Here is a 16,943-nt window from a genome sequence, read left to right as displayed (position 1 = left end):
CAAGAAATATAAAAAATGAAACAGTTCTAATAATAAGTCCTCAGAAAATATATAATACCAAACCCGAACATGGCCCACCTCGAGGCTCTCGCAGCCCGCCTACAGATCTTGGGGTAGGAACCACAGCCTGATGTACCCTCCAGAACTATTAGCATCATTTTATAACTTTATCTTCATAAGCCTAACTTTTTACATAAAGTTCACAATCTTTCCTATTATCTATTGTTAGTTTTAATTAATGCAAAATTCAGAAGAGGAAAGAGCAATCTGATTTTTTTCTTTCTTCAGACAAAAAAATCTTAGAATACTGGAAAAAATAGTGCCCTCAGTGGTAACCTTACTTTTCTCAAGTTTGAAATAAACAATTATAGCAAGTTTGATGGTTGCTATACAACATGTCACAATCTCACAAGAGGAGATCATAACACAAAAAAAAGGCTATCCTTCCCGACCTGACCCACCCCACCAAATCTTCCAAGGAGCGACAGTCCTATATCACTTTTAAAATATTTGCTGAAAACGGGAGGAGACTTAAGATACTTAAATTGAGCAATATTTAAAAAGTGCCTGAAATTGAAAAATGGCTTGAAAATTATTAATTTATTAAAGTGAAATCATTTTAAAATTTCAGGCTCTTATTAAATATTGCTCTATTTAACTGTCTTAAAGTCTCCTCCTTCCTGTTTTAAGCAAATATTTAAAAAAGTAATATGGGATCATTGCTCCCTGGAGGTCTTAGTGGGGCAGGTCCAGCCAGGAAGGATTGCCTTTTTTTTGTTATGATCTCCTCTTGTGAGATTGTGACATGTCGTACATCGACAAAAATTTACATAAAGTTCAAAATTAGACAAGGAGTTTCATGGTTAAGAGTCAATACTGAAAATATGAATTAATGATTTCAAAACAAGAAAAAATTCCCTACCACAGGTATATTGTTTAGGGGATATTCAGGTCTGAAGATTTTCATTGTAATGAATTATTTATGTTATAATAAATCAATTAATATGAGTACGAACTATTTCAATCATGAAATGTGAACATTAAATTCATGTTAGATGTAGTTCAAAGTGATTACCATGGGCATTAAGACAGGCTCAGCATCTTTCTTACACAGAAGTAGTAGACGAATGGCAATGAAAATGTATTATTGTTTTGTAAGGTTCAATGAATCTTCTTTGTAAATAACTAAGGTTATTGACCTTAAATGTATTAACCTTTTGTTAAATGTCACTACAAACAAAAAATTTTAGTGTTTTCAGTTCTGGAGAGTGTGCCAATAATACAGTTTTAGGGCCGTTTAGCCACAACTACTGTGGAAATTGCCAAGCCTCTCTAACATTTAATGTTGACATTTCTTTAATAAAGTAGTGAAACACATAAATTTATTTCTAACAATCTAAATAATTGATAACAATGCAAATCTTTAGATTTAAATATCAAAACAAAGCGCTAATGGACATACCTCCAGTGGTAATTTTTTTTTCGGTTTTGAGTTCCTTAATTCATATTTTCAGTTTGGACACAACCCTAAAATACTCTGTAGAATGATTTATTTTATCTTATTAATGTTAATTTCCTCTATCACCATAATAAATATATAAAAAACAAAATACAAGAAATAAAAAAAAAAATTATATTGTTCTATCAAAAATATTTATATTAAAATATCAAAAGCTTAATAAATAGATATTTATAGACAACTTTCATACTTCAATTTATAGTATTTCATTGTTATTGTATGTTATTTGTCTAATTAGATTAGATTCCTACAAATAATGATAATTTTAATGTGATTTTATATTTACTGTCAATTGGGAAATAATAGTAGCAACAGGAAGAGTGCATTCTAGATATTGGGTTATCAATTTCAGCATTGGATTTAAAAATGTTAGCAACATTTGCTGTTCTTTAGTCGATTCACTTTTCTCAGCCAAGTAGCCAAAGAGAGAGGTAAGTAATGAAGTGGCTTCAGTATCAACCTAAAACATACTTATATATATATTTTTTATCAACATTGTGAGTTTATTTTATAAGGAATAATACTTTTTGATCATTTCAACTTCTCTTTAAATGTTCTTCTTCTTCTCCATTCAGTTTCATAAAGTAAACTGATATCGAAACTCAATGGATAATAGTATGACAAGATATAATTCCTTGTCATTATAACACCACCAACTAAGGGTAAATGTAAATATGAAGAAATAAAAACATTATTTATATTTGTACATATAGTTGATCTTAAAAATTTAAATATAAGAAAATGGTCAGAGTTGCAGTCAAAAAAAGAACAAATAGTTATAAACTATTTGTTCTTTTTTAGACCGCAACCCTCACCGTCTTCTTATATTTAAAAACATTATTATTCAACAATCTTGGCTGAAGACTGTTAATAAAAAATCACTCTGTAGAGAACAGCCAGATTACACTAAAAGATAAGTAAACAAGTAATATTATACGGCCAACACACAATTAATTAATTAATATTACTGGAAATATTATTAATTATTTGTTAAGTTAATGTCCAACTCAGAAGGTTTCCAATTTTATAAGAATATATATTAGATAAAAATCAACTTTATTAAAACGTATTTACAAAATAAAATTAAAATATGACTTTAAAATAAATAAAATTGATGAACTTGTAAAAAATAAATAATAGATCTGCTTGCTATAATGTAACAATGTAGTTCTTTGGATGTGACCTCATTGTACTACCAAATGAATAAGCTTGGAGGAAGGAGTATACTGGAAGGGTAAGCTTCCAGGATGAGTAACATTAGAAGGCAGGGCCTATTCCTTTCATATGTATGGCATCTGGTATGCCATAGTTGAGAGTGCTGCTGTACCCTGTATGCCAGAAATAGCTAAGCAGGGGATTAAAAAAAACGAAAGTTAATAGTTACTCAAAGCATGCTCACATTTTTTTATGATATTTTCTTGAATTACTATTAATTCTCAGTCACTTTTTTTTTTTTTTTTTAGGTTAAATAAGAGAGGTAAGTTTGGAGTGTTAGCTTTTCTCAGTTCCTGTGCCTTCCTTTTATTTATCTTTATATACTATATACTAATTATTATTAGTGCTGTGTGTTATTGTGTATTATATGATTTAAAATTAAAACTTTCCAATTAAAATAAAAACTATGGCTGTGCCATTTTCAAGCAAACAGTGATATATAAACCGACCAACTTTATTTATGGTACTTACAGAAGAGTATTCATGTGAAAATATAGGTTTAGTTAATTCAATTACAGCAAGGACTTGACGATTGCTTTTCATAACAGGTACTGCCAGACCAATATTCTCTTCAGTATCTGTGAAAAAATGCATTATTATCTCGATACCGATGACTAAACTGGTTTTGAGTCCACTAATTTTTCTTCAGTATTAGGAAGTAAGTATTATAATTCCTGAAGTCATTCCAAATTGAAACAGTAAACAATTAGGTAACAGTCATGAAGCATTACTCCAAGTGGTAAGTTTCTATGAACTTACTTTTATATAATACTATTATTAATCCTTTAATTGGGTCAGATCAGTGATTAAAATGCCCCAAAGGATCATTTTCACTTGAGATCCTGCTCTAAGTTTGCATAATTATTGTTCACTTTATGCAATTGAAATATAAATCACAATGATGATCAACCATTGCCTCATTGTGTAGAAGTGGAAATGATTTATCAATTACCATTTCATTTGTGTAGGAATCTTCTATCCAATCGTCCTGATGAAGGCCTGCAATTTAAATTGAAATGTTGGCACAACTTGTTTTACTTATAACAAACAACCCCTGATCAACTTCCCCTTATATTAACTCAAGTCTACAATATCCACACCAATATAAAATATAATTTTGAACTTGCTAAACACATTTATAATAAATCTTTTTTTATCTGTCCAGGTATTTATACATTAATATAGCCAATCTTAGTAATTTACAAGTACATTATTTCAATAAACAAAAATTGTAAGTATCGTGAAGAGATGTTTCTAATGTTAAATAAAAATTCGTAAATTGGATTCCTTCATTATTGATTCTTTATTATGTAATTAATATTATTTCCATTTTTATTGTTATTTTACCTTCACTCTTAGGCTTTATAGCCTAGTGTTCATTTTCTGTAATGTTATTCTAAAGGAGCTGGTTGTACAATAAATAAATAATTTATTATTGTTATTATTATCAAATAATTTTCAAATACTGACCTGACCAGCCAGTTCCTAAAGGAAATCGATTATCTTTATTCAAATAAACTGACGACACTATTTTTTTTTTGGCCGCTGCTGATGTGGCTAAGCATAAGCAATCACCTGTGAATTAAATAATATTCTTAAAGATAGAGTATATACCAAAATATGACATTTATAACAAAATATGTGTACGTAGATAATGAATACATTTGCTAGGTATAAGAAAATGCAGAAATCATTTTATTTACTTTTTTTTCTTAAAATGAATCCATCAATTTCTTAACTTACAAGTTTATTTTTAATTGTGAAAACTGATACAGAAGTTTTGTCAATATTGGCATAAAGTAGAAGAACCTATTACTTTTTCTCTACTATTCCTAAATCTTAAGAAATAGATGTAATTGCTAGATTATCGCAGTCTGATATTACTTCAGATAATTTTAAAACATACTAATTTTGAAAGAAGCTTCAACAGGTGTCGAGATCTGTCGTCCTTCCATAAACAGAAGTACAAAAAGATGTGTTTTGTTCTTTTGTTCCATAAGATAACAGATGGCACCTGAAAATATATATTCCTTGAATATTATTATACTAGGATATTGTGTTTTATTTTTTTCATTTTAAAAATTAAATCCAATATGGTCCACCCAGATGACATCTATTGGTTGGTGCCAAAATAACACATAAAAATGATAGACATAAGTGAAATATAAATTACAATTTCGACTATTAGGGCGTTGTGGAGGCTATGCAATTTTTAAGCTAGATATGTTAATATAAATTGATCTCAAGTGATACAACCAATAATTTAACTAAAAACTACTAAAATGAAAATAAAGTAATAAAATAAAAGAAAAAGTTTATCAATATAATGACCGTTTTATAATTATTAACTATGAGACCTTTGTCATGAGCCCATTTTAAAAAATTAGAATAGTAATTTTGGGATTTTTCCAGAGCTCTGTAGCTATGAGTTGTAATTTTAATGGTATGTGATAAAAGAAGTATTCGTTTATATATATTATTAATATTACAATGAATGATTGTAGGAAGATAGTCCAGATGGCAGTCAAAATAGTAAAAGACAACTATTTATTGTTAACCAACGTTTCGCCCCACTTAGCAGGGCAGTCAGATCAAAACAAACCACCTAATGTCTTTTTAAAATCTACTTCATACCATCAACTATCTTCTTCCAATAGAAACAAATGAATTCAATTTAGTAACACTAAAGATTAGAAAATCGTGACAATTTGATACCAATTACAATGTTTGCTTGATCCTACGCTTATAAAATACAAACCAAGATCTACAAAATAAAAATAACACACTGGTCTAGACTGTGAACACTGCTGCCACCAAAACAGCTTTTGCCCGGCATGGCACAACCAACCAGCTAACACGGAAACTACTACTGGCGGCAAGCAATTATCTTAATATTTATGCTATTCATTATAAATACCTTAATTGTAACATGTATATAACTATATAAGACATTGTAATATATATAAATGTATCATTTGAATTAATAAAGATTTCAAAAGAATTTGCTGATCCACTGAAAGCAAACGCCTTACACGTAGTACCTCTCGATGGCGTTTAATAACCCAAAGTCAAGAGTAGGCCAAAATTAGGAAGGTGTAAGTTCGAAACCTCGCTTCATAAGAACTACCTCCTAGGGAGGCAAAATAAAACAACTTACATAGTGGATCAGCACTTTTTACAGGAATAGTACCCTTTAGGACGAGGTTACCATCCTTAGAGAACTTAAGGCTGGTACCCATCTGTCTAATCCCGTTTATTCACCTCCTAATCAACTACCTTACCTATTATGAACACGCATTGTCGAGGCCTTCTAGTCAAGCACGCCTAACATCATTTATTGGAGTCAGATCTTACACAACCACCTCGACACCACTATTGGGTCTTGAACTTCAAAGAAGAAGGTTTATCGTGAAATACGTTTCGTAACTGGAACTAAGAAATTAGGGTTCTCCGGAATTTAGAAGAAGTAGATCTGATAGATGAATGAAATTTTCTATTACTGTTTGTATGGGTGAGATGTCCATGTCAAAATTCGAAGGAACAAAAAGCTAATTAGCCGCCATATTGAAGTTAGAACACAGGTAGAATCATAAAAAAAGACAAACAGAAAACACAAACAATGAACATGAAATTAGTATTACAAGATGTTAATGTAACCCATTATGAAATATATGCTCTACTATAAAAAAAACAACTTGTTTACTCATTTTTTCCTCAATATTTTTATGGACGGTTGCAAATATTTCGATTGGCGATCTCTAACGGGTTTTGCCCTTAGTGGTAAAGTGCTCTTTAATACTGACATTAATCTATAACAACATCCTTTTCATGATCTTTCTCTTATCTGGTTAAATTAATAAAGATTTTATAGTTACTCAGAAGATACCTGTTGATTTAGTGAAAATTTTTAAAATCTTAACTATCGACTTTAAATGCAGTACTAAATTCCATTCAACTATGAGGCGCCTTTTTTCTGTCATCATTTTTAAAGTTTCCTCCAGACTCTTGGTTTGTATCATTCTTTTATCCATTTCTCTCAAACGAAGTTCAAGATAAAATGATTTGGGTAATTTATGAGCTTCAATAAAATCCTTGATTTTCATTTCCTCTGTTGAGGCGTCGATCAAAAATCGTTTCTTTAGATAACCTGTATAACTTTTAAATCTACCCATTTTTGACATATTTAAGTGATGTTGGTCCTAAAATCAGAGAAATTTGGAAAAAAAAATTGAATTTATTTTGAAAAATTGAATTTATTACTTTCAGATTTAATAAAATATGAAAATTTCGTAAACCCTGCCTGGTCACATGTTTCTTTATTTTTTTTCCAGGTTTTATTTTAAAAATGTCAACGTAACATTAAATTAAATGTTTATCTCTAATCATTCGTTCTTGATGTCTCGGTTTGCTAAAGCCATTTCAATCGACGAAGTCTTATTGATGGAAAGCTTTAAAGAACAAAAACAAACTTGATCGGAAATAAATATAATCATTTATTTTATGAGACAAACAATAGAAACTAATAGCTAAAATTGTCATGGATACTATATTTATTTTTCAATGATTCATTCATGAATAAGGGTCGTATCCATGGTAGTTTTAGCTATAGCAAATTTTTTCACATCTTTGTATGTATAGGTGTGTAGGTCGCCGCTCCGTAGTAACACTACTGCAACTCTTAAACTGGTCAAAAGTTGGTGGGCCCGTCTATACTGGCTCTTTAATGCATTCCTTAATTAAATTAATTTCCATTATTGTATTCATAAACGCAGTGAACTGTATTATATATTTATCACAATCAACAGTCAAGATGTACAAAACAAAAATGGTCGCATTGGTGCTTAATGAGGTTAGATGGTGGTTGTGATGATCAAAATTAATCATCCAAATGTATTTTAATCATAGGTCAAACTAATACGCAGAAATAATGCACTATAATAGTCACAATTTACAATAAGAATGTCCAAATAAACAAAGGTACGCAGATAGGACTGGTAATCTATTATACTCGACGACTAATCAGCAACCTATATTCAAGTCAAAGGCCAAAAACACAGAAAAGATCTGGATTTTAATGTCGATTAAAACACAACAAAATCTCCAATAAAAAATACCAACTGAACGCATAGGACAGGTTAGAAACTATAATGGCCACTATATATTTTTTTTTTTTTTTTTTTTTTTTTTTTTTTTTTCTGACCTCCTAGAAAAATTAAAACAATAAATTAATTATATACATAGAGATAAGTGTATATATAAAGGTGAGTTACATCTTGGATTGCCAATGTGGCACATGGCCACTAATTAGCAACAACTGATTTTAAAGGAAGATCTTCGGGCCTGTTGCTAGGCGACATCTTGGCAACTGTCTAACGACCCTTAGCAACCAGCAGTTTCTCTTACTCTTAAATATTTTTATTAACAAAACATAAAATACATACACGTTTCTTTTCAAATAAACAAAAATTATAAAGAAAATGACACAAATGAAAATAAATTAACTACAAGTACTAATTAAAAATAAGGCTATTTACAAAATATCACGAACTAATTAGGAGCTTACAGTAGCTTGACAATCCTGGCAGTGTGGGGGCAAATTGAATGAGTTCTTCTTATCTTGTAATCATTACGACAAACAAAATTTTCCTGCTAGAATTGACTTTGGAAATGACTGTTTTATTCTAATCCTGGTACTAATATTTTCTGTCTTTAAACTATAATAGAGAACGCTTGATCATTATTAATATTTTTTTTATTTCCAGAAGTTTCACTTCAGTCGCCCTGTCCCAAATTTTTTTTTTTAAAGAACAAATAACAAAATGGTGGTCGAAAAACAGCAAAGATTAAAAATTGCTCCTATTTTTCACTTAGCGCTTTAAAATATCTCTAAGCCTCCGCGATAAAAATTAATAATTTCTTTTAAAGAGTATTAATTTGTAAAAACATTATCCCCGCCCGAAATATTTTCATCGTTATGAGACTGAATTTTATAACTTCATTTCATTAAGTTATGAAACTGAATCAGTTTCCTCCAGTCCGGTGAAATTCTTAGCGTGTGTAAGGAGCCCGATGCACTCAAAATCGTTTACCTCTTAAGTTAAAACTAATCTTTCGTCAAAACAGTTAATTTTATGTTTATTACAAAAATAAAATAACGTGTATTGCAACATTAAATGATCAAATATCAGATTTGCCAAAATTTAGTATTCATTAACTCAAAAGAAGTAAACAAAACCGACCAGTAGAAATCCGGCTCTTGTGCAAATGTTCTTACAGATCAAACTGATGAATTTCCCTCCAGGTTTGGCTGAATTTGAAGCGAGAATAAAAGATGTGATTGAACAAAAATCGAGTTTTAGTAATGAAATTTCTCAGTAAATTACGCTCTTCAACTTATTTCTTTTATGGAAGCTTTACTGCGGTATTATATTATTATTATGGTGAAGATATATTACCACTACTTATATTATACCCTTTATCATTTTTCAATTGGTGAGTCTGAAAATGTCCCACAACAGATTTTGTTCTCCATTGCCATCAATCCTAAATGAGAATTGATCACTCATCCCTCATAAGATGTACTAAGTGGGTGGTAGGTAAATTATTTATTAATACATCATAAATATAAGCAAAGCATTAACTGAAATTCTAATTTGTTAGAATCTCCCATCTTCTTTTAAATATTTATATTAGCTTTTGTGTCTTTATCTTTTGACTCAGTCTTTTGTAGCTTCCCTTCAGTATCAAATTACTTTTATATATTATATAAATATATTAATTATTCAATTAATAATTTATTCAAATAATAGTATTTATCGAAGATTTACTACGGTATCTTTTACAATGTACTGAGTAAATGTCAAATACTGATTGTTATTAAATAATGATTGTTTGAACATTGGTAGCACAATGAATGAATGTTTTCTAAAAAAAAATGAAATATTTTAATTGTATCATGAATATACTGCATTAAACTAAAATAAGGTTTTCAATTTCTTTAAACTATTTTCTTAGTTAGAAATGGTAATAAATAGTGATTCACTTATTGTTCTAATGAAATATTTAAAATTTAAAAAAATGCATCAAAGCTAATCCATTAAATATTTACTAATTTGGAAATTTAAGAAACAATATAGTTGGATGAATGGAATATGGTCCAGGTGTGGTCAAAAAAACTCAAATAGTAGAATTATACTATTTTATTGAGCCAATGTTTCGCCCCACGTTGCAGGGCTTCATCAGGGCTAAAAAAGATACAAACACATAGTTACAAAAGGAAAAAAAAAAAAAGAGAGAAAAAAACATAAGTGTAAAATAACAGGGGTATAAAATGTAAAAAAGTAAGATATAATAAGAAAAATTAAAGGTAGTAAATAGTAAATGTAAAGGGTAATAGTAACAAATAGATAAGAAAAGAAATATTAAAGAAAATACAACCGGACCATATTCCATTCATCTATTCACACGGTCAATCAATAATCTTCCAATATAGTTGGATGTGTGAAGAATATTTATATCCTCGATTATGTTTGTTTTAACTATTATTCTGTTTAAGTAATAAAATGTATTATTATGAATATAATATATGACTATTATTAATTTAATATAATATAGTAGTAGATTACAGTGAAATTTTGTAAAAAAAAAATTCTGTTCACAAATTATTTTCATAATTAATAAAACTATTCCTGAACAGCTTCTTCAAGATACATCAAATATGGTCTGACTAGATGACAATATCTATCGGTTGGTGCCGCACATAAAAATAACAGACAAATGTGAAATTTATTAATTACAATTTTGACTATTAGGGCTTTGTGGAGGGTACTACAATTTATAAGCTAGATCAGTACGATGTGAATTGATCTCTAGTGATACAACTAATAATTTAATTAACAACTACTAAAAGGAAAGTAAACTAAAATATAAAAATAACTGAAAGGACTTTGAAGTGAATAATAAACCTGCAAATTTACAATTAGCGAATTAATATTATAATGAGAATAAAACAAGATGATACAGGATACGATAAAAATAGGGATCTAGTAATATCTAAATAAATAATATCTATAACTAAGCACACTCATACATAACTGATTCTAATCATAATTATGTGGATTTAAGAAAAAATACTAGCAGATATGGTCATTTGGTGAATCAAAATCAGTTATTCGTAATCACAGAAGTAAGAAAGTACTCAGTCAAATATCTCTGTTTTAGTTTTCTTTGTAGTTGATTTATTTATTAGTTCTCCTGGTAAGCAATTGAATAGATATTGTACCATATAGTTTGATGTACGTTTACCAAATTTATTGTTATATGGTGGTTTGATAAATTAAATTTTTTTTAGATATATTATTTCTTTTCTAAATTGATTACTATCCATAAATTTTAAGATAATTCTGTAAAAATAAAATAGGTTAGGTGGTTAAGTACCAATAATTTTAAGATTTTCTGCTTGCAGATTTTAAGATTGCAAATCAAATCATGTTTTGACAGATTGTACCTTTGCATAAATCAAATCAATTCAAGATGAAAATTATCATCATTGTAATCATGATGACTCGATCGCTGTCATATTCTCATTACTCAATAAAATTGATAAAGTTTTTATAGCAATCTGGCATCAACGGTCGTATTTAATGTGGCTAGAAGATCAGCAGTAATAGCTGAAATGTGGCTCAAGATGAATTGGGCCATTTGTTTTTTAAGTGTTTTTACGGTCATGATTGAAAGTAAGTTTCATATCATTATGAGCTGTTTAAGTTATTCTCCAATATTATTATTTGTTTTAATGTTCTTAACACGTTTCTATGGTTGTGCTGTTATACGAGTAAATGGTTTGACACATGGTAGAAATGTTTGTATAATCAGTAACAATAAAATCTTGCCATTAATTAAATCATTTAGTTTATTTTTATTATTTTATAGTGGATTATTAATTTTTATTTTTTAAAAGTATTTTTGTTTGTGACTTAATGTAAAGGATTCTAAATATAAACAATGTTTTAATATTAATGATGAAGAATTACTGCTCTAATATTTATCTAATTTGATTTTTTTTTTAATTGTAAAAGAAAATTAAATAACTTAAAAAATACTACTATAAATTATAAAGAAAGGTTTTGAAAATGGGCAATAGCCTGTAACTTGCACCATAAAAGTTTAGAAGTTCAAAAAATCATATAGTGAGTTTGAAATAAATATTTTCTAGATCTGAAACTTTTATAAAAATACTTCACTAATGAATAGTCAATTATTTTGTGTTATAGAGCTGTCGTAAATGTTAAACCATATTTTAATCATAATACTTTTTTATTTTGAAAATTATTTATCGATATTATATATAGATTCTTCTTTAGAGATTATCTATAGAAATTCTTCTTGGAAGACTCAATACCTATATTGATGTTGTATTCAATACAATTTCCTGCTGAAATGTGTTTAATTCCTTTTTATAATTAAAAATTACTGGTTTGTAATTTCAATGTCTACATTACTTGATTTCAGGACTCAATGAAGTAACTTGTTTTGAGATTGTTTTGAACACCACTGCTTTACAGGTAATTTTATTAAAACCCATATATATTTTTGTTTTTATAGACTTTTTTTATCCTTTTTCATAATAGTCCATAATATGGACTCATGTCCACCTTCCCACATTCTCCCCCTCAGCAGTATACTAAAACTTGAACTCAAAAATCAACGCTAATCTTGGATTGTTATTCCTGAGATGTTGATTTGATGCCAAAATGGAACCTACCTATTCCCTCCATTTAGCGATTATGTTGTATAGCATAAGTTTTATTACTTGATTTGTAAATAATAGAGTAGATGGCAACACTGCTTCGGAAATGCTTGGTCTCTTTGTTTGAGGCTCAGTCAGTTTGTGGCATCTATTCAGAACATACTCTCTCTCTCTCTCTTTTTCTTTATAAAACCCTCCCTAAATTCTCAACAAATTATCTCTGAAAATCTATATTTTATATTGTATTGAATTCTTGACAATTTCCTCTCTTTCTATCATATTTCACACTATTGGCTAATGGTTTGGATCATCTTATAATACATATTACACTATTGGCTAATGGTTTGAATTATCTTATAATATATATCACATTATTGGTTAATGGTTTGGATCCTCTTATAATGTATTGTTCTTTTAGGTTTAATTATTTAATTTTACTGAATTATAATATAATATATATCGGAGGCGTTTGATCACAAAACACTGAAATTTTTTATGAAATACAGTTTTTGGCATCATCAGTTTTTTTAAAGGCTGATTTCATAAATTCTGAAAGAATCTTTAGGAAATACTTTTCCAAAATAATAATATTAACATTAAGTTATGGTGTATAAATACTGTTTGAAATTAAAGCATTGAAATTAACATTGTAAAAGTTTTAATTTTTTAAGTTACTGTATTTTACGACCGAATTCCTCATTTGTTGATATTCAATTTCATTAGGAATTAGTTCTTATTCTTGGCAAGCAGTTATTTAATCAAATAGTAACAAAGTGGAATTTGAGAAAAAAATTTCCATCAAAAATTCTTTTGAAGTGCTGATTGTTAACCATTGATTAATATTTAGAGAAGATAGTCAGGGGGTGCACCACCATCCAAATCTATCGCTTGTATGTTTTAAACATTTCTAAATACGTATTTTAATACCAATTAATTAAGCTAGTCCATGATCAAATTAAATATCAATTATACAAAATATTTAAAACATTGGCTATTGTGTTTATGAAAAAAAATTTAAGAAATTCTGTGAGATATAATCTTTTCTTAAAATTTTTTAAATTCATTTTTCAGTGCCAACCAAAACATAAGGATTCCTTCTTACCTGTTGGTGAATCTGTTGCTTATTACTTTAAAGAGAAGCATTCTAAGCAAAATAGCAGTTTAGCGCCTGGTGATTATATTAATTGTTTTTGGGGATTCAAAGCTCTTCATGATGGATATTTTGTTGAGCTTTATTTTCATAGTATAGAGGTACAGTATTCTTTTTTTCATTTCAATCAAATTTGAATAGTTTGAAAAAAGCTATGAATTAGTTACATTCGATTCATTTGACATTGTTTCAATAGAATTACCCCTTTAATTAATATAGTTTAATTTTAGGGGAAATCTGATTCTTGATTTTATCTTATCTTATTTTATTTTTTCTGGACAGTAAAGTACACCACAAGAAGGTTTTGTGTTTTGAATTCCTAGCTTTTTAAAAAAATTTAGTTTTATACCTTGATTAAAAACTGGTACTTTGAGTATTTCTTTTTTCAATCACAATAACTGGTCATTCTGTTTCATAAGTAGTATAAGGAACAGGAGGGTGTAAGAAACCTCAAATCAACTACAACTTAAAAAAAAAAAAAAGATCATTCTAGAGTGATATGTGACTTTAGTGGCAAATCATTAAAAAATTGCTCCAATAGCTTCTCGGAAGAAAGCAATGGATGGTGAAGTTTTTGTTGGCTAAAGCTTCAGAAGTGAGGAGTGAGGTTTTGATGTTATTGGGTCTTTCGTTCTTGGTAGGTTATTATATCTTAGAAAACATAGAATATGGAATAATTCCACATAGAAGATGGAATGGTATTAGACACCTTATCTATCCAAAAAAATTTAGGAAATATTTAAAGGAATTAATTACATATTTTTCATTGTTAATTGATAAGGTCTGGGGATTTGATGAATAAAAACTCCGCTGTTATTTATATATTTGTATGAAGTGTACCTTCAACCTAAGGCCAAGTGTTACTTCACTTTTGACTGCCTGGTTGGATATTGTTAATGGACAGTATTGAAATTAATTGCAATGAAAATAAGTCATAAAGTAACAGAAAGAGAATTTATTTACAATCTATAGGTTGTTTGAACAAGAGAGAATATTAAATGTTAAATATTAAATCTGTCATTACTACAGGGTATGAAGGGTGTCAAAAACAAAACATTTATGGTTAAGGTGTGTTAATAGGGGTGATTAGGGGGTCAATGAAAACTGTAGATATGCATAGTGATGGCGAAGATGGATAGTGATGGTGTGAATCATATATAGAAGGAAGATGACTTACTCATGCTTCTTTCTTCCTCTCCTCCACATCCCTATATCTAACCTCTCCACAGCTGCCAGAGGGCACATCGGGAATGTCTCTACTCACTCATAGTTTTCCACTGAATTAGAGTGAAGAAAAGATGCTGCCTTCCCAGAGAAAATAGGGCTCTTTCTCCACTGCTTTTGGCCACAGCTCACTAGCGAGTATCTTTTGTATCTCAGCCACATAGGGTGCTGGTGTTACTAATTACCCATTGTATGGGTGGCCCCCCTTGTTTCAATTCTTCTGCTTAAACAGAACAATACTAATAGAGAACTATTTAGAAATGAACAAGTGGCTTCTTCTGGTAGCCATGTCTATGCCATATTGCTAGGTGTTTTAACAGCTTAATATATTCTTTTTTTCTGCTAGTGAAGCAAAATTTAAAAGTTGTATGTGGAGAAAGAAAAAACCCTATGATGGACATAAATCAGTGTTACTATTTAACTGACACAGTGTCCTTTATACTGAAGTGGGTGAGGAGAGGGGGTTCTCCTACACCAAATTGATAACTTTGAAATTGTGGACAATAATTTTTATTAAATTAATTGAAATGAGTAACTTATAGCTTGTGACACTTCTAACATTCATAACTTTCATTCAATAAACATTAAGGCATATTCATACCTTGCCACTCACAGAAAACAGTTTTGGCCATCATATAAAAATGTTTAAATATTTTTAAAAGCTTGTCCCAATACCCCTATTCTATTTTCCATTTTATAGATAAAAATCTCAATATATTTTCTTTTTCATGTGAACTTTGAATTGTGAAGTGCATTCAATCTATGCACATTAGTGTTTAAAAAATCTAAAAAAAAAAAATTGAATTTCATGAATATATCATGTAAGCATATGTAAAGTAATGCAGTATTTACATAGATTTATTATTTTTAAATAATTCATACACATGAAAAAATATTTTTTTAAATAATAAAACTAACTAAGATAGAGATTTAGCTGTATATTTTGTTTTGTGATAATACTAATATATATTTATTTTAATTGTAGCCTGAGAATGGATGTAATGATTCTAGCATTGAAGTTTATGTATCAGGTACTTTTTATGAAAAAATTTGTAGCCGAAAGAAAGTTGAAGAGATGAAACTTTTGGGCAAGGCAATTTTCCTCAAGTACAGCTTTTTGAAAGAACCTAAAACCACCCATTTTCTTAAAGTTATCGTTAGAGAAACAAGCCCAGGTATTTGCTTTTATTTACATTTAGATGTGTTAAAATATACTTTTACATAACCTTAATGAATAATCAGTTAAGTGAACAATATTAAAATTATGAAGCAGACTCAAAGTATGATTACTGAAAACTGGCTTGTTTGAATAATCTTGCAATTTTACATTTTTCAATGGAATTTTGCTATTTAAATATGAAACCTAAGTCAAATTTATAATTCATTCTTGTTTTAATGTAATTTTTCTTATTATTTAAAGTTAATACTTATTTATTGTGGTACAGATTTATTGAATTTCCTTGATTGTTTTTCTTAACTAAATTTTCTTTTTGTCTTGTCATTTCAGTGAATCCAGGATGTGACTTCAAAACCAAAGAGATAGGTAATGTAAAAATATTTATATTTCACCTTCATGTGTGCTACAATTCTAGATTGCAATACAGATTGGCCACCAATCCATTTTGGATCAAACAATTGTTAGTGGCAACCCAAAAACATTGTCAAACTATTATTGCCAAGAATACACATCAATTTTTAAAAATGTCTATGCTAAAAAAAATTAAAAGATTAAAGCATAGCATGAAACAATTTTGGATTAATCCATTGATTTGATTTTTTATTTTTTTTTTTTCCATAAATTGTAATCAATGATATTAGAATTTATTGGAGTTTCCACTCAAGAATTTTATAATGAACATCTATTTAATGTTTTTTACTTGTTTTGGTTAAGTATATTTATTAAAAATATTTGTTCATAATTCTTATTGATATTTAAAATACTTTAGGTTACAGGTATCATCTATTATATGATTTGACATCTGCTGGTGCTGCACCAAAAGACTTTGGTATGTCTGTTTTTTCAAGTGTTTTTAATACATTTATTGCTAAAATAAATAAGTGTATACTACTTTTAGTATGTAAGATAG

At 28.8% G+C, this 16,943-nt stretch overlaps 2 protein-coding genes across 7 annotated transcripts in view; one reads left to right on the top strand and one right to left on the bottom strand.

The window, feature by feature from the left end:
* LOC106683812 (uncharacterized) overlaps positions 1-7,053 on the bottom strand; it is a 31,485-nt gene extending 24,432 nt beyond the window's left edge. For 2 of the 6 annotated variants that reach the window (XR_010843845.1, XM_014425517.3), the window contains exons 1-5: positions 6,621-7,053; positions 4,641-4,748; positions 4,205-4,309; positions 3,206-3,312; positions 1,806-1,979 (exon numbers count right to left, since the gene is read on the bottom strand). Coding sequence is in view for 2 of the 6 variants with exons in the window: in XM_014425517.3 (XP_014281003.1) it covers positions 1,806-1,979; positions 3,206-3,312; positions 4,205-4,309; positions 4,641-4,748; positions 6,621-6,915 (789 nt within the window). In the remaining 4 variants the exon portion in view is untranslated. Of the gene's footprint in view, positions 1-1,805; positions 1,980-3,205; positions 3,313-4,204; positions 4,310-4,640; positions 4,749-6,015; positions 6,289-6,437; positions 6,457-6,620 lie in introns of those variants that run through there. The other 4 variants (XR_010843846.1, XM_014425518.3, XR_010843847.1 and 1 more) reach the window with 3 other exon arrangements.
* A 4,188-nt stretch (positions 7,054-11,241) lies between these two features.
* LOC106683801 (angiopoietin-1 receptor) overlaps positions 11,242-16,943 on the top strand; it is a 37,647-nt gene continuing 31,945 nt past the window's right edge. The window contains exons 1-6 of the mRNA XM_014425495.2: positions 11,242-11,469; positions 12,245-12,297; positions 13,554-13,733; positions 15,842-16,031; positions 16,364-16,399; positions 16,803-16,862. Of these exons, the coding sequence (XP_014280981.1) occupies positions 11,409-11,469; positions 12,245-12,297; positions 13,554-13,733; positions 15,842-16,031; positions 16,364-16,399; positions 16,803-16,862 (580 nt within the window). The 5' untranslated portion in view covers positions 11,242-11,408. The remainder of the gene's footprint in view (positions 11,470-12,244; positions 12,298-13,553; positions 13,734-15,841; positions 16,032-16,363; positions 16,400-16,802; positions 16,863-16,943) is intronic.

This window comes from Halyomorpha halys, unplaced genomic scaffold (genome assembly GCF_000696795.3).
Source record: "Halyomorpha halys isolate HHAL.00 unplaced genomic scaffold, Hhal_1.1 Scaffold518.1, whole genome shotgun sequence".
Classification (NCBI taxonomy): Eukaryota; Metazoa; Arthropoda; class Insecta; order Hemiptera; family Pentatomidae; genus Halyomorpha; species Halyomorpha halys.
Note: the sequence above shows the minus strand (reverse complement) of the source record. Positions and strands in the feature narration are given on the sequence as shown.